Here is an 18965-nt window from a genome sequence, read left to right on the forward strand (position 1 = left end):
AAAAAAATGATGGACCGTCCCTCAGTGGCACCAATTCACTAAATGTCAAGGTATGGCAAGTTCAAATGACGTTATTTAATCTAACAAAATTACGTGACAATATCAATTCAAGTAAGTCAAAAACGACAGATAAGAACAAGACAACTGCAGTTACAACATTAACCAACAGCACCAGCGATTTAAAAACCTAAAAAATATATTTAAAAAAAAAATCACATATTTGGAAATAACCTGGTAACAGGTAACACATATGAATGAATAAAAATCTCCTTACGATTCTACAAAAAAAAGGTGAAATAGAGAACTCATAAATTAGTGAATTCGGTTGGTTTAAAAGCCACTGCACAGGCCTACGTCGCTTAGCAACAGGGCCGTGCACAGACATTTTGAGGGGCAGTGGCCTAAACCCAAAAAAGGGGCACTAAGGGGGTGGTTGCTTGTTAACACAAATTATCCAGTTATTACAAAATATACAATTAAAAGAGAAGACAGCACACGCTCAAATACATTTTAGACTTTATCAGGAGAATACTCTAAACAGGGGTGTTATTCATACCACTTTGTCTACAAAGTGTGCCAACAACAGAACATTTAGTTATTTGTATTAGATCTGATCAAGAGTACAATAATTTGATTAGACAAGCAGCCAATTCTAAGAACGTAGACAAGTTGTTAGCACTAGTAGAAGACCAAGAACAAAACATTCCTGACATAAAAAAAAAAAAAAGAATAATTTCGCAGATTCAACCACTGTCTTGCATAGCCTACCTGTTAATGCGAGAGCTTTCGTGAACTGTCGTGTTCACTCTCAGTGTGTTTTTACACTGGGCTCGTTTGCTGCGGTCCGAGGCCGGGCGCGATTGTTCCCGGCGCCCCCCTCAGCGTTGGTCTGGTTTCACACTCAACTTGATTCTATCTATTTATTTTCTCTTCACTATTTTTCTGTGACTGTCTTTGGGACAGTTCACACAAAAATGGAATTTCAGTAATTATTTACTCACCTTGATGTTGTTTTAAAGCCTTATTACCTTATTTTTTCGGTACACAAAAATACATTAAAAAAATAATTCCAGCTGCGCTTTCATGCAGTTTTTTCTTAAAATGAGGAATCAAATGTCATAAAATAATCCCATGCAAATTGTGCTGTATTTGTTCTGAATTTATACTGGGTTTGACGAGAAACAAACCAAAAATGTTAAATCTCGCCTCGCCATTGCTATATGCAGCAGTTCGCGCAAGTGTGCCCAGGAAAAGTTAGCCTATGTTTTATTTTCATTTTTTTTTAGGATTTAAGCTTTAATACATTTTAATTACACAAGGTTACAGTATAAACCTCAGAAGAATATGGGTATTTATCTCTGTTGTGCTCAGCTCATCAGAAAGTCAGAATGACAGTTTTTGTGTGGACGTTAGAGCAAATAATAGGCCTGTATACCCAAGTCAATGTATTTTTCTTTTATTTTTTTACAAGTATTTAAATCTATTTAATTTCCAAATAATTTAATGATTTACATCTTGATGTATTTTATTTATAATAATTTTTTAGCACTTGGTTATGGCAAGGAGGCTTACTGTCACGAACTGCTCTGAGACACGAAGGTTGAGGATCCAAATGCAGTATTTATTTAAAGGGTTATCCACAATCATAATCCAAATCCACCCGTAGCTCCGCCCCTCACGTGCAGTCTAACAATAACATTAGAGCGACAGCACTGGGAACGCCCACAAGCGTCTCACAGTACAGAGACTAGCAAAGTCAAAGTCTCTGACGGTGTGAACAAGGCTTTACTGAACTGTCCAGGTGCATCTATTTTTGGAAAAGTTTGTGAGGAATGATGGTATTAAAGACTAAACTAAAATCAACAAACAAAATCTGTGCATGTGTTTGACTGATCCAGATGTGTGAGGGCTGTAAAGAGCGGTTATGACTGTGTTGCCCGTTGATCTATTAGTCCGATATGCAGACTGATGTTGGTCCAGATCAGCAGGGATGACGGCCTTAATATGAGTGAGAATCAGCCTCTCAAAACATCTCATAATGATGACAACTGGATGATAATTACTCTGACTGTTCAATGCTGTTTTATTGGGAATTGGGACAATTATGGCTGACCTCTGTCCATACTTGAATTGTTTTAATGTGTGTTTCTGCCTGCAGACTGGTTGGTATGCAGGTATGAGAAGCAAGGATACATGATATACATGAAAGTCCAGGGTGCAGCAATGCGGCAGGTTTGTAAGCATCTCACAAACTTAAGAGTTATTGGTGTACACTTGATCGATTGTATTCTTTTCGTGTGTGGCGATGTTTACATTCAGGCATGACAGTGCCAATTAGCATGATTAAAATGCTGCTGCTATAATAAAACTGTCCGGATGTGCTGACAGATGACAATTGTTTGTTTCCTGCTTAGCTTGCGGAGGAAGATAAACAGCAATAATGGCGACTGATGTGAACTCCCTTAGGAGATAAAAAGCCCCACTCGTGCTCTTACTGGAGTCGGCAGTCCACAGCAGTCCAAGCTTTGCGAATATGCAGTCTTCTCTCATCCATCTTGTTTTTTATTGGGGTGGTGATGGCGCAGTGGATAAGACACATGCCTTTGGTGTGAGAGACCCGGGTTCAAATCCACTGTGAGACACCAATGTGTCCCTGAGCAAGACATTTAACCCCTAGTTGCTCCAGAGGCGTGGGACCTCTGACATACATAGCAATTGTAAGTCGCTTTGGATAAAAGCGTCAGCTAAATGAATAAATGTAAATAAATGTAAATGTATTGACCGGGCATGGGAGGGAATAAGGCTTGAGATACCAGGTTCGAAGGGGTTAGCTTTTAGCTTTTTACTCGTCTTACGCCTTCTGTGCCTTTGTGGTATGTATCGTATTACAATGTAGCCTGTGAATCCGAGCAGTTCTGATCTGCTGTACACTAAATATGTGGACAAATACGAAGAGCGCTGGGTCACTGTGTCTGTGTGTGACTGTCATCTTGTATTTCTATCCTGACCTTGGTCTGACTGAGGACACATGATCAAGTCTCAAGTCTTGTTTGCTACACTGACGGTTTCATTCATCTCAGATAATCTGAAGAGCAGAAGCTCATGAATGAACTGAACATGTCTGGAGGATAAAGATAATGAACTCTGAAAAGATCTGTGATTCATCATCAGCCTGTCACTGTATATAGAGATGTTTACAAACTCTAAACTAACATAATCTGACTGAGTGTGAGACAAACTAAACTCAAATTTACCTGGTTTTCAACTCAATGTCTTCAGGTTAAAGTGATGTGATGAAATGATGAACACACTCACCTGATACTGTCAGTGTAACTCTATCACTGATCTCTGATTTCTGTTGGGTTTCAGTCAGAGTTCCTCTACATCTGTACAGACCAGCATGAGACCGATCCACAGATGTGATTATATAGATCTGGTCTTGTCCTGCGCTGGAATAGATCTGGTCTGTTCTTCTGTTAACTTGATCTCTATACCAGCTGTACCTCCAGACTCCTGTCTCTTGTATGTCACATGTGAGAGTGACTCTCTCTCCTCTGAACACACGAACATCAGGCTTCACCTTCACTACAGGTTTGGGTCTCTCTGTGAAATGAGCAAACACACACTTCATGTTTCTTTCACTGAAAAACAAACAAACTACACAGTAAAAGAGCATTTACCTCTCACTGTTATCTTAACATTACTGGAGTCTGTATAGTAGTCTCCTCGCTGTGCTCTACAGATGTATGTTCCTCCATCAGAGACTCTCACAGAACTGATAGTTTTAGTTCCTGCATCATCTCTGGATTCCCACTTTGAGTTTTTCCTCCAGAGAAACGTCCATCCAGTTGATCTTCCCACGTCACAGCTGAGAGTAACTGTGTCTCCAGTGAACACTGAACTCTGGGGCTTTACAGTCACAATCAGTTTATCTGTAAGTGAACAGTGATGCAGTGTTCAGCTCATTTATACTTATCATTCAGTGCTCTAACATACACCCGGTGCAATGCAGTGCCAGGGGCGACGCAAGTGTTTTTTGCTAGTTTCAGCAATGATGCAGTAGCCTATTCATTTTCACGTCCTGCGCCACGTTGTTTAAATAGCAAATGCATTTGTGTCCATGTGTGTGCTGGTCTGAAAACGAGGTGTGTTCAAACGAATTGTTGGTGCGTTACAATTTTGAGGAACTGAATTAGTATTTTGTGGCAGGGCAGCAGCACAGAAACATGCCAAATATTAAAAATAAAAGGATTACAATGTAAAAGATTATTATTGTGTATATAAAGTTATGGTAAAATCCGGCTTGTCCCGTAGGTGGTCTGCTTGTGTGCTTTAACCTCACTCTCACTCACACACACACACACACGCACGCACGCACGCACGCACGCACGCACGCACACACACACACACACACGCACACACACACCTTTAACGAGCAGATCCGTTTTCCTCTCTGGAGAAGCATTCAGTCTTACAAATTGCGTGATGTAAATAGCGAATCTGCATGAGAGCAACTGGCTTCTAAAGGGAATGGGAGATGAGACTCTGGTTGGTTTATTGCACGTAAAGCACAAACCACACCCATTACTCATTAAGAGAATAGGGACAACACTTTTAGACCATGCAGTGTTAAACTAGCAAAAATGGATTCGGACACACACTAAGTGCACTTGCGCCGTGCGCTTTAGACCATGCGCTTATATCCTTAAAATAGGGCCCATAGAGTTAATGGTTAATCTCGCTAACCTTCTGTTTTTATCATCCGTTTATTGTACAGTAAATGTAATTTATTTAGATTTAAAAGAGTGTTTGTCTTTTCCGCTCCCACTAGTGACACCAAACAGAATTACAAAATGATAGACTTTGAAAAGTTATTAAAGACATCGTTAAAATAGTCCAAGTGACTACAGTGGCTCAATCTTAAGTTTATCAAACGACAAGAATACTTTTTGTGTGTAAAAACAAACAAAAATAATGACTTTATTTGAACTATTCATTTCCTTCTCTGTGGGCTTCGAGTCAGTTTACTAGTGTAATGGCGTAAGCTTCTGTGTTGTACGTCACAAGCATCACCCACATGACCAGCATCGGCCAATAGTGAGCCTACGTGTGACGTAGCTCTACGCAATCACACTACATTAACTGACTAGAGGCCCACAGAGAAGGAAATCAATAGTTGAAATAAAGTCGTTATTTTAGTTTTTTTTGCGTACAAAAATTATTCTCGTCGCTTGATAAACTTAAGATTGAGCCACTGTAGTCACTTGGACTATTTTAACGATGTCTTTAATAACTTTTCGGGGAACAAGTGTCAATTCCTTAGAAGCCTATAGAGGAGTGATCCAGCTCTCAGATTTCATCAAAAATATCTTAATACGTGTTCAGAAGATGAACGAAGGTCTTACAGGGTTGAACAACATGAGGGTGAGTAAATACTGACAGAATTTTCATTTTGGGGTGAACTATCCCTTTAAAATCTCTGGTAAATTCAGGGAATATTAGTTATAGTTCAGAGTAAGTAGATAATCTAAACTTTTTATAGTAAAAATAAATATGATAAATATCACCACACAACTAATGTTGAAACAAAAAGATTAAACATAAAAAAACCTTATTCAGCCAGTTTAGGACAGACTGTTTTTAGTTCAGTTAATTTGTTGAAAACATCAAAAACAATATAATTATTGTTCACAGTAATATTCCTCTCAATAGTTTAATCAGTAATAAAACATGATTAAAATAAAGTTAAAATAAGTTTAAAATAATGACTGCACAATTTGCACTAAGAATGTAAATTGCAAATTGAAAGGAGAAGAACGACACGCTGCTTCTTAGTGTGTGTTTTCATGGATCTGCGTCTCATTTCGAAGCTTCGTCCTCTTGACGTCACATTTATCGGCCGCATACGTCATAAAGAACGTCTTATTTCAGGACAGTGACCATTATAAAACTGAGCGTTATTCCTAGTGAAGTGTAAATGGTTGTAGTTTCCTCATGGGAATGTAATGGTCAGTTTACTGAGATGAAGAGCCTCATGACGTTTGCGGCAGATAAATGTGATTCAGCCTTCGAAACGACACACAGCCGGAGACTCCAGGATTTGAGGATCTGTTGAGATTGAGAGCGTGTTTGTGTTGTTCACCATGAGCTCTGAGTGACTGAACTTACTCACAGCCTTTCTGGAGGCCACATAATGTAGAAAAAACATCTGTTTCTATGCAACACATCTCATTTTGTATTAATTACATAAAAATGTATGTGATTATTGAAAAAACTAAATTAAATTATATTAATATCCAGACTACATGTTCTTCTGTATTCACATATCACACAACTGCAGGTTGTACAATATTTAGACGGTAAAAAAATCAACTTGCAATGTAATGATGTCATGTGACAGTTTGAATAATTTATAGTTGCTTAATCTGATCGGTTTCACATACTATTAAGAAATAAGTATAATACAGTATGTGCTGAACTCAGTAAGCAGTGAGTTTTCCAATTGGGGCAAAACCACAGTCTGTCGATTGGTTGTGCGATCATGATCATGATTATAGAGTGAGTTTAAAGCTACGATATGTAATCATATGTACGATATGGAAAACATGACTGTGGTGTGAAGCAGGGTGCGATTGCTAATGAGAGACAGATATCAGCGGATATAAAGGAATGCGGACATTTAATTCTACCGAACTACCCGCAAGTGCTGGATTAATACTCACAGGACAGTTTATTAGACGAATGAAACTTGTGAGGTAACGCAGCGCAGTTTCACTTGATCTACACTATCTCACTAAACTGCATTTGAGTGTGTTGAAAGTTATAAATGTTATTATATGCGTTAGTTTGTCTGTATGAAACTGGCAGTAAGCTAGATCAACATTAGAATAACATACTGATCATATTCTAATATTTGATCATGCTGAACTATATAACATTGGTTTGTTTTATATACATTTGTTCAGCTGTCTAATAAAAGTATGTGCAAGAGCGGCGTCCCTGTCAATTCGTGACTCTTAAAGCTCTGTCAAGTCCAATTTTGTCACAGACGTGGAGCTCTCGGCATCTCGAAAACGCCACGCTGATATTGATCCATGTTTTAGTTCTCCTTTTGTCCCATGATCCATAATGTTTGAACGAAACAACAATAGCGTGTATACGTGCCGCTAGACGTTACGTTTTGTTAAAGTAACACACATATATTTCTTTTACCACCAAAACACTATTGATGATGATGATGATGCATTTTATTTGTAATGCGCTTTTCTCCAACCCAAAGCGCTACACAGTATATGGTAAACAAATATAAGATAATTAAAAACAGAAGAAACAAACAATGATATACAGGATAATACCAGACATAATACACTTCAAAGACAATAAACATTTTTAAAGAGATGGGTCTTTAAAGACCTCTTAAAGCAGTCCAAGGTTGGGGAATTTTTAATCGCAGAAGGAAGTTTATTCCACAACCGTGGGGCAGTAACCGTAAAGGAGCGACCACCCATCGACTTTAATTTAAATGTGGGTTGCTGCAGAGTAGAAGAGTCAGACGAGCGTAGAGGACGATTTGGATTATAAGGAAAAACTAGATCACAGAGGTATTCCGGTGCTATCCCATGAATAGCTTTATATGTTAAAATCAGGATTTTAAAATCGATACGTGCCGTTACTGGAAGCCAATGGAGTTCGTAAAGAACAGGGGAAATATGCTGCTGAACAGTTGTGTGCGTTAATACACGGGCGGCCGAGTTTTGGATATACTGTAGTTTCTTAATATATTTATCAGGGAGACCAGAGTATAGTGCATTACAATAGTCCAGTCTCGACGTGATAAATGCATGAATAAGCTTTTCCGCATCTGGCAGGGATATAAAAGGCCGAATTCTGGCAATATTTTTTAGATGAAAAAAAGCAGATTTTGAAACCAATTTGATATGGGCATCAAAAGACAAATGTGAATCAAAAATAACACCTAAATTTCGCACCTGTGATGCTGGGGCCAGTAAATCAGAATCAGTGAACAGGTTATGACAGTTAAACTTGCGCAAGGCTGTCGGCATACCAACAAGTAGAAATTCTGTTTTTAATTCATTAAGTTTAAGATAATTGGCATTCATCCATGACTTTATTTCTTCCATACATGCGCTCAGAGCTGTGATTGCAAGATTAGGATCCGGTAGTGTGTTAACATAGATCTGCGTGTCATCAGCATAACAATGAAACCCCAGACCGTATTTTCTAATAATGTCACCAAGTGGGAGCATATAAATGCAAAACAAAGTCGGCCCTAGCACTGACCCCTGCGGGACACCCTGCTGAACTGATGTGGCCTCAGATTTATTTTTCCCCATGCAAACATACTGAAAACAATCTACTAAATAGGACTCAAACCATTTGAACACAACACCAGAGATGCCTAACACACGCAACCTGTTAAGAAGGATGATATGAGATATAGTGTCAAAAGCTGCGCTAATGTCTAGCAGGACTAGAATGCTGCAAGCACCAGTGTCAGCGGAAACAAGTAGGTCGTTGGTGACCCTTACAAGTGCAGTCTCAGTGCTGTGACCAGATCTGAAACCAGACTGAAACGGTTCAAATAAGTTGTTATTTGGACAGATATTGCTGTAACTGACCAACAACAACACGTTCGAGAACCTTTGCCACAAAGGGCAGGTTCGCAATAGGCCTGTAGTTAACTAAATTTTGAACATCACAGCCAGTTTTTTTTAGAACAGGTGTTATAGCGGCCACCTTAAGGGCCGGAGGAACCTGGCCAGTGGCTAGGGAGTTGTTAATAATTTCAGTGATGGAAGGGCAGACATGTGGTAAACACTTTTTTAGAACCTCAGTAGGCAAGGGGTCAAGAAAGCACGTGGATGAACTCATAGTCATGATCAATTTAAAAACATTGTCTACATTGACAGTAGCAAAGTTCGAAAGGGCAGTAGAGAGTGGGTTTTTTGAATAAGACTCACTAGTCAACAAAGGAGAGTCAAAGGAGATGGAACTATAAATATTCTGAACTTTCTCTGTGAAATATTTGTTAAAATTACTACACATCTCATCAGAAGGACCGACAGTTTTCTTTTGAGATTTAAGAAGGCTATCAATTGTCTTAAATAACGTCCTAGGATTAGCAGCACCTTTATTGATAACATGAGAGTAATATGCCTCTCTGCTAGTCTTCAAAGCAAGATGATACTGCAGCTGGTGCTGTTCAAACATTTGTTTGTGAATGGTGAGGCCTGATTTTTTATACAACCGCTCAATCTTCCTTCCTTCAACTTTAAGTGCGCGTAAATCATTTGTGTACCAGGGTGATGACTTTGAAAAAGATACAACTCGTTCTTTCACTGGTGCAACAACATTAAGAATTGAGGAAAGTGCAGAGTTGTAACAGTCAATAGAGCCAAGCATAGGAAGCTCCGCAACAAGGTAAGAAATCCTTTCAGGGTCAATATTCCTAATATTTCTATAGGATATGACACGCTGTTTAGAAGACGGCAGGGAGGCAGATATAGTAAATTCACTTGTCAGTAATTTATGATCAGTAAAATTAACTTCATCTTTTGAAAGCTGATCTATACCAATACCCACAGAGCATACTAGGTCCAATATATGTCCAGATTTATGAGTTGTATGATTGTTATGAGTTATGATTGTATTGCATTTAATTAAGTTAACCTGTCACTCAAAAAAATTACTCTTTAAACTTACTCAATTTAATTATGGACAGTGGTTCCACACAAGCAAATTATTTTTTATTAACATTAATGGAATTTGTTGAATCTATGTAAGTTCCTTGTGTTGTGACAACACAACTGAATCAGAAAGAATCTATGTGAAATAGTAATGTCCAAACAAATCAATGGAATTGCTTCCTGTAACTGATACAGACTTAACTGAACCGATATAGACTTTCATCGAACCTTCGTACAAGGTTAAAAACTAGTTCAAATGTGGCCATTGTGGACATATTTTCAACATCATTTATGGTCTCATTTAGACAGAATTACTTTGACTTTTGCTGTCAGATGATCTTAGTGAGAATTAGCAGAAGTTTAGATATTTAGATATTTGTTTAATTTGAAGTGTCACCATTGTGGTGATCAGTGTTTGCTTTAGTTGGGCTCTTGGTCCCTGTAGATTTTACTTTAAATTTTCATTGGCTGCTGTAACTGTGTGTTTGTATAACACAATTGTTATGGCAGAGAAAGCCAAGAAAAAGTTGGATCAGGTGTTATCAGCTCAATGTTGATGATGAAATAATCATCACAAATCAAGTTTCAAATGTTTAGTTTAAAATTGTATTAATGTTTGGCATTACCAACCTTGTGGAAGTGCAATATTGGTGCCAATAGAATAAGAAATATTTTTAAAATATAAAAAGCATGTGCACATGATGTAGTCACACACAGACATCATGATTTTGGATATGAATCACAACAACGGTGACAATCAAAACAAAAAAGCTTGGGAATCAATGATGAGTTTTGAACTATGAAAGCTACCAATCATGCATTGCAGCATGACCATTTTTTTATTGTCACCATTGTTGTGAATCATATGCAAAATCTTGATGTCTGTGTGTGACAACATGATATGTTTGCTCTGAACATCGTATGCACTTAATTTGTATCCACCTCTAAATAAGTGATCATAAAAATGCTATTGGTGCCAGTATTGCAGATCCACATGGTGGCGGCTAGAAATGCGAAAGTGTCTAACAGCATTAGATGCATGTTTTGTGAAGCTTTCATCATCAACATCAACATGAAGCTGATAACACCTGATCTTACTCATTCTTGACTTTCTTTGCAACATCGACTGCGTTATACAAACACAGAGATACAACAGCCACAGAAAAGTTATTAATAAAAATTAAGGGGACCAAGAGCCCAACTAAAGCAAACACTGATCACCACAATGGTGACACTTCAAATGAAACATCATCTAAACTTCTGTTAATTCTCACTAAGATCATCTGACAGCAATAGTCAAAGTAATTCTGTCTAAATGAGACCATAAATGATGTTGAAAATATGTCCACAATGGCCACATTTGAACTAGTTTTTAACCTTGTACGAAGGTTCGATGAAAGTCTATATCGGTTCAGTTAAGTCTGTATCAGTTACAGGAAGCAATTCCATTGATTTGTTTGGACATTACTATTTCACATAGATTCTTTCTGATTCAGTTGTGTTGTCACAACACAAGGAGCTTACATAGATTCAACAAATCCCATTAATGTTAATAAAAAATAATTTGCTTGTGTGGAACCACTGTCCATAATTAAATTGAGTAAGTTTAAAGAGTCATTTTTTTAGTGTAGTTTGAGACGGAAACACCATATATCCTTCATGGATCGTCTGAACACAGGATTATTATTGACGTCCCGCTGCCGTTTCACACTAGAAGTGATAGAGTTTCACTCCGCTGGTATTTACATATTACTGAGATCAGGAGGAATCGTCTCTATGATAATTAAGCTCTTTTAGGGAAGAAACATATTCTTATACATATCTTGAAGTGGAAACTGAGTCGGGCAGACTAACATTTCTTACACTATAGTTTATATGATTTTATCTCATATTTCCTTATATTATTTCTGTTTCGTTACTGTACTGTCATTAGTTTTGTCATGTCAGTTGTTTTGATATGGAAGTAAAATAATGGCAAATGTTTTTGAAACAAAAAAGGCTGTTGAATTGCACTTGAAAAAAAAATGCATTGCATTAACCCTGCTTGTATTTTAACCCTCTGGGGTCGGCTATCGCGCTCTCGCTTTTTTTTTGCTAGTTTTTTGGTCCATTTTATTCCGCTTTGCAAATTCGCTACCACAAATTCAGTGATTCAAATGCAACAGTAAATTCAACATTGACATGCAGGAAAAGCAGTAGATTACCGAGCATATTCTCCATCTGCAAACTAATTTACAACAATGTAAGTTTATTTGTGATTATTATGACGTCTGTTTTATGTGAAATTCAGTGTCTTCACGGTTACTTTTCCTGTGTAGCCTACACGCATCTTTCTCTACCGTGAACGAGATCATAATGTTATTCTCCCGATGCGGATGTAGAGATCCAATGTTACATTTGAGTTTGACATATATTTCTCTTGGTTGTTTAGTTGCCTTAACTTTATATTGCAGTGATAAATCTAGGCTACTAGGGTTTCCCTCAATACTTCAGGATTCCCCTGCTGGACATTTAAACACTTAACTTACCTTAATGGACTAATACAGTAATATATAAAAGACCAAACTCGCAGGTAAGCAGATGGACTCAGAATATGAACTTGGTGTGAGGCATAATGCGCAATTTATTCAAATAGATTGAAGTTTGCAATTGAAGTTAGCAACTTTAGCAACTTTAGAGACGGTCCCTAAATGTGCGAATGTCTAATGTCAAGCCAATTTTACAATTTTACTGTATTGACAAGCAGTTCCTGGATGCCAATGTTGAATTTACTGTCGAATTTGAACCACTGAATTTGTGGAAGAGAATTTGCAAAGTGAAATAAAATGGACCGAAAACCGCCCGTTGAATATTATAGGTTATATTTTTAAACAGTTTGAATATTTTGGAAGTGAAATATGAAAGGTGAATATGGATTTAATAATGAAAATGTGTTTAAAATGTTTTGAATTGAAATATTCACAGCTTAAATATTCAACCACGTGGAATTTAAGAACATCAAACTGCAAGCCCTAAAAATACAAAACATTAAAATGCAAGCAGGGTTAATGCAATGCCTATTTTCAAGTAGTGCAATACAACAGGCTTTTTTGTTTCAAAAACATTTGGCATTATTTTACTTCCATATTTTGAGGCTCTGACTCGCCACAGAAAGCAGAATGAAGCTCCTGAAGGAGAGATGAAGATCTCCAACTACAAGCTCATATGAGGAGATACTGAGTCTGAATCAACTTCAACAGAATATCTGAAGACTTCATGAACTCATTTAACATCAGTATCTGTAAGTCACGTCATTCTCTCTGACAAATCTCATCTTTTCTATTAGTAAATATCTCCTGTAACCAAACTAACAGTGACTAAAGTAAATCTCAAAGATGGAGACATCTATAACACTGGAAAGACACAATTTACATGATGTTTTAAAAAAAAATATCCTGTTCAACACACACAAGACATGCACTGTATCTGAAGACAATCATGACTAAAAATGAATTGCTTATAAGAACAGATGTGGCCGATACATAAGATTATAAGTGTTGAAATATGGATATTAAATGATCATTATACAGAAGTGAATATGAAGACTCACCTGATACAGTCAGTGTAACAGCATCACTGAAGTCTGATCTCTCTCTTTTACAACTGTATTCACCACTGTGAGACACATCAGCTGTGAAACTGTAATCTGCTGTTGTTGTATATGGATAGACAGTGTTTCCATATTTATTCCAGCTGTATCTCCACTGAATGTTTCCTCCTCTCTGTATGTCACATGTGAGAGTGACTCTCTCTCCACTGAACACATGCTGATCTGGCTTCACCGTCACTACAGGTTTTCCTGTATTAATACACATATGAGTAAATATTGATTAAAACAGAATCACAGAATCATGATCAATGTTAGTGTTTATGAATTTACAACCTTCCTTATGAGAGAAACACTGTATTAAAATTAAATATCTAGTTTGTTGGATGTTTGTATTGATAACATCAAAATTGTTTGTAATTATTGATAGACTATATACACATGAACTTTGTATAAACTAAAAGACTGGGTAAAGTGTGCCATACATGTAAACTGAGTTTATTATACTTGTTTATTATTTTCTATTTGCATGTCACAGAATTGCAGCTTGTACAACATTTACAAATCTTACATAAATTACGAGTGTAAAAATATTACTGACTTAAACATGCAATGAGGTCATGTGACAATATAGCATAATACAGTTATATAATATACTGTTGTACACTAGAAACTGCTGGGTTAAAAACAATTTGGCAGCAGATTGGATTAAATGTTTTTTTTTTAGTAAAATTACTATATTTCTGGATTAAGATTAACCCAAAATAGTTTGAAAATAAAACCAGGAATTTTGGACATTATTAAATCTCTTTATACACACAGAAAGACTATTAAAAGGTACAATTTTATTAAAAATGAGAATAAGGGCAAACTTAGTCAAAAGTAACAGTGTGCATGTGAGAAGAAATGCAGAAAAATATACAAATCATCAGATACACAGTTTACAGTTGTTATTATTATTTTACCATTTCAATAAACATTGATGAACATAACTTGCATTTAAGACCAAACTAGACTTCTTGGTACATTATCCACCACCAACTATAACACAACACTATACAATAATGTATTGGTTTCGACTTTAAGTAATTGTATTAAATTTTGCACCAACTTATTCAAGCAAACAAACGGAACAAGTAAACTCCCAAATTTAAGTTCACTCAACTTTAAACTTATAAATATAAATATGTAATCTTAAGTTATTTAAGAAACTACCTATAGTTTACAACAATTATCCAAGAGATCTACATGGTTGCCTAAAATAATATAGAGCTATATTGTAAGAGTTTAGTTTTAATAACATTACTGAACACAAATGAACCACAACAATAACGCTGGCATTATAACATTTGCATAAGTTATTGAACTTTCTGCCTAAGACACGAGTACACATGTGAAAGATGTGATCAAGTGTGTGAATGAGAGAGCGTGAATTCCTCCACTAAACAACAACACTGAACAAACACTGAACATTTGTCATTACAGATTATATAACAGTTTGTTGAGTCTGAACACACACACAACACACTTCACCGCCAATTCCCATGATCTGCTCAGGAAAATCGATGATCAGTCATGAAGAAGATAATGTCACTTTAAGGCTGAATGCTCGGATCATGCGTTTTGTGTTTGCGTTCGCTTATGAAATAACCGACTATGTAGGACTACGGTTTTTGACATAATTTTGAGTGGATTTGTCCATTGAAGTGCAGGAAGGCATGAGAGAGACTCAACTTCACACTGTCTGAGAGTCGTGGCTTTCAGGGCGCACGCTTCAGATGTTAAACTTCACACACAACACACGAGTTACCAATTCCCTTTCACGTGTTTCACTTCCAGCGCTTGAATATTTACATTGGAAAGGCTGAAACTTTCGTGATGACGAAGCACTGACACGTCAACTGTACAGAGCGTCATTCACTTGTTCACGTTCATGTTGTCACAACACTGCATTTGTTAGAAATTGTTACTGGCCAAAAACTGACACCGTTTCACACACTCGCCGATTTTTACTCACATTTGGCTCTAGTGAGTGTAAATTTTAGGCCCTGTTTACTGTATTTAATAAGACAGTAGTTTAGTCTGAACAGTGTCTCGATTATATATACTGTATCTTAGAGAGTTTATGAGGACAATGATGTTGAACTCACCCTTCACTGAGAGAGAAACAGCAGAGCTTGATGTTGATGAGTTTGGTCTTCCATCTCTCTGTCCTTTACACCTGTACTGACCCTGATCAGACTCAGTAGCTCCTCTGATAGTGACAGTGCCTCTGTTTACAGTGTAACGATGACCAGGCGTCTTTAATATTACACTGTCTCTGTCTTTATACCACTCATATCTCCAGTCACTGTGACCAGAGTTTATCACACACTTCAGATTGACTGTTTCTCCAGTGAATAAAAGACTGTCTGGTGTCACAGTCACTGTAGATGTGGGTAAATCTGTAAAGAAAGACAGAAACACAAAATGACTCAAACAGATCTTTCAGTAAAAAAGTAAAAGAATTACATTTTGTAAATGTTTCGAGGACGTTAAAGATCTCAATGATGAAGTTTTATTGCAGCAACAGTGACAAAGTGAATTAAAGCCCTGCGTTCATCAGAGTCAGAATAAACCCAGAATAATCTCTGCTCAAACATGTTATACTGTATTAAACTCGTCTTCAGCTCTACATGTAAATGAAGTTTTGTCTTGAAAGTAAATTGAAGATAACAATGAAAGTGAAAGCCTCCGTTCCCACATCTTTGATATAGTTTGAGACGGGAACACCATGTATCCTTCATGGATCTTCTGAACACAGGATTATTATTGACGTCCCGCTGCCGTTTCACACTAGAAGTGATAGAGTTTCACTCCGCTGGTATTTACATATTACTGAGATCAGGAGGAATCGTCTCTATGATAATTAAGCTCTTTTAGGGAAGAAACATATTCTTATACATATCTTGAAGTGGAAACTGAGTCGGGCAGACTAACATTTCTAACACTATAGTTTATATGATTTTATCTCATATTTCATAATAATTGTTGTGTTTTGTTGCTGTACTGTCATTAGTTTGTCATGTGACAATATAGCATAATACAGTTATATACTGTTGTACACTAGAAACTGCTGGGTTAAAAACAACCCAATTTGGCAACAGATTGGGTTAAATGTTTTTTTTTTAGTAAAATTTGGACATTATTAAATCACTTTATACACACAGAATGACTATCAAAAGGTACAATTTTATTAAAAATGAGAATAAGGGCAAACTTAGTTAAAAGTAACAGTGTGCATGTGAGAAGAAAAGCAGAAAAAATACAAATCATCAGATACACAGTTTACAGCACTGTTTTTTTTATTTTTTTATTTTTTTTTATTTCAATAAATATTGATGAAAATAACTTGCATTTAAGACCAAACTAGACTTTTTGGTATATTATCCACCACCAACTATAACACAACACTATACAATAATGTATTGGTTTCGACTTTAAGTAATTGTATTAAATATTGCACCAACTTATTCAAGCAAACAAAGCAAACAATTAAACTCCCAAATTTAAGTTCACTCAACTTATAAATATAAATCTGTAATCTTAAAGGGTTAGTTCACCCAAAAATGAAAATTCTGTCAGTATTTACTCTCCCTCATGTTGTTCAACCCCGTAAGACCTTCGTTCATCTTCAGAACACGAATTAAGATATTTTTGATGAAATCTGAGAGCTGGATCACTCCTCCATAGGCTTCTTCAGGGATTGAACTTGCCGGCCTCAAAAAGTTATTAAAGACATCGTTAAAATAGTCCAAGTGACTACAGGGGCTCAATCTTAAGTTTATCAAGCGACGAGAATACTTTTTGTGCGCAAAAACAAACAAAAATAACGACTTTATTTAAATTATTAATTTCCTTCTCTGTGGGCCTCGAGTCAGTTTACTAGTATAACAGCGTAAGCTTCTGTTGTTGTACGTCACACGCATCACACGGCAGTGGGCGGCAGTGGCTCAGTGGTTCATGTAGGTTGTCTACAAACCGAAAGGTTGGTGGTTTGATCCCCGGTTCTACCTGTCGAGGTGTCCATGAGCAAGACACCTAACCCCAGCTGCTCCCGACGAGCTGGATGGCGCCTTGCATATGAGATTAGATTTCGGTCACAAATCTGCGCGCGCAAGATCACATTTTGAGCGCGCAAAGGGGCATTTCGCACGCGCGTGAACTGAGTTTTGCGGAGAAATGTTCATCTCGCAGATAAGAAAATATTTCGAGCGAACGAAAATCAATTTTGCATTTAAAATAAGTATTTGGATGTGCGCAGACGTTCTCTTTCGCATGTGCAAAGTTTCACTTTCTTGCTCCTTTCATACCAGCCGTATGCGCTCTCTAAGCGCAGCTGCGCAGACAGCATGCTTGCTAAACACAACCCAGCTGCTAAATTCTGATTGGCTAGCTTGTCAACCAATCACAAGACTCCCTGCATCACCGACTGTGGAAGAGGAAAAATACATGGTGGAAGATATTTAAGTTTAATTTGTTTAATGGCTTGATTTAAGTTCAAATGTCTACCACTCGACGACCACAGTTTATTTTTTAGCTTATTTTTAACCAAAATCAAATCGTACTATTACTGTACATAATGGCATGTCCCAGTGTTTGCTACCCTTCAAGTGGTAGTTCTAACTTCTTTCTGAACTGCAAGTTATGTAATTAACATTAGTGAAATATGAATGTGACCGAGCTGGGGTCTCAAATTTTACACATTTTTTTAGAAATGAAGATGGACAGACTTTTCCCCTTTTAATGAAATAAGTGTGTAAAAACGGTACATCACTCACATTAGAATAAAAAAGCCATCAAATAAACGTAGAAATGCAATGTAATAACGTTAAAATAATAATCAATCTACTTGATATCCTTGGAATTATTTAAACAAAAACATTCACAGCAGAGATGTTCTGTAAAACAACTATCATACTAAAAAAATATACTGTATTTTCTTATATACTATTTTAGGATCGATAGTGTGCACATTGGGATGCAGGCTTGTTCCCCTCTCTGCAAAAAAATAAAAATCTAATTATGAGAGTAATTATATAGAAGTCTTATGAGTCACACACCCAAGATTTTCACTTACAGTTATATTTGCATATGTTTGCATTGTTACCCACATCTCTTTCTCTTTTTTTTTTTTTTTTTTTTGCAGTGAGAGGAACAAGCCGGCATCCCAATGTGAACACTATACATCCTAAAATAGTAAATAAGAAAATACAGTATTTTTTTTTTTAGTATGATAGTTGTTTTTACAGAACTTCTCTGCTGGGAATGTTTTTATTTACTTGAACTTAAATTGAAGTTTTCAATCCATTAAACAAATTAAACATAAACATCTTCCACCATGTACTTTCCAATGTTGATCCTCGTCCGGACTTTTAATTTGTCACTCTCCCTTTTTCTTCTTTTAGTCTCCTCTGACAAAACCTTTGCCTTCTTCCTTTTAGTTGTTACTTCGGCCAAGACAACAACATACAGACGGGTATCAAACGCTAGTTGGGCTCTCACGTCAGAATCTGAGGAAGTGGGGGAAGTGACGTATGCCGTAAAGCAGTCGAATTTTGTAGGTTTTTTTTGTGCTCGGGTTACTACCCGAAACCCGAAGTTACATAGTGCCAGTAAAAGCGATACAGACA

At 36.8% G+C, this 18965-nt stretch overlaps 1 protein-coding gene across 4 annotated transcripts in view; it reads right to left on the reverse strand.

The window, feature by feature from the left end:
• LOC143736454 (Fc receptor-like protein 5) overlaps positions 1–18965 on the reverse strand; it is a 67961-nt gene that overhangs the window by 14826 nt on the left and 34170 nt on the right. For all 4 annotated transcript variants that reach the window (XM_077227149.1, XM_077227148.1, XM_077227147.1 and 1 more), the window contains 4 exons: positions 15444–15737; positions 13297–13545; positions 3681–3932; positions 3316–3603 (listed from right to left, as the gene is read on the reverse strand). In XM_077227149.1, coding sequence (XP_077083264.1) covers positions 3316–3603; positions 3681–3932; positions 13297–13545; positions 15444–15737 — 1083 coding nt within the window. The remainder of the gene's footprint in view (positions 1–3315; positions 3604–3680; positions 3933–13296; positions 13546–15443; positions 15738–18965) is intronic.

The sequence above is a fragment of the Siphateles boraxobius genome, unplaced genomic scaffold (assembly GCF_051911475.1).
Source record: "Siphateles boraxobius isolate OS27281-9 unplaced genomic scaffold, OSU_SipBor_1 130, whole genome shotgun sequence".
NCBI lineage: Eukaryota > Metazoa > Chordata > Actinopteri > Cypriniformes > Leuciscidae > Siphateles > Siphateles boraxobius.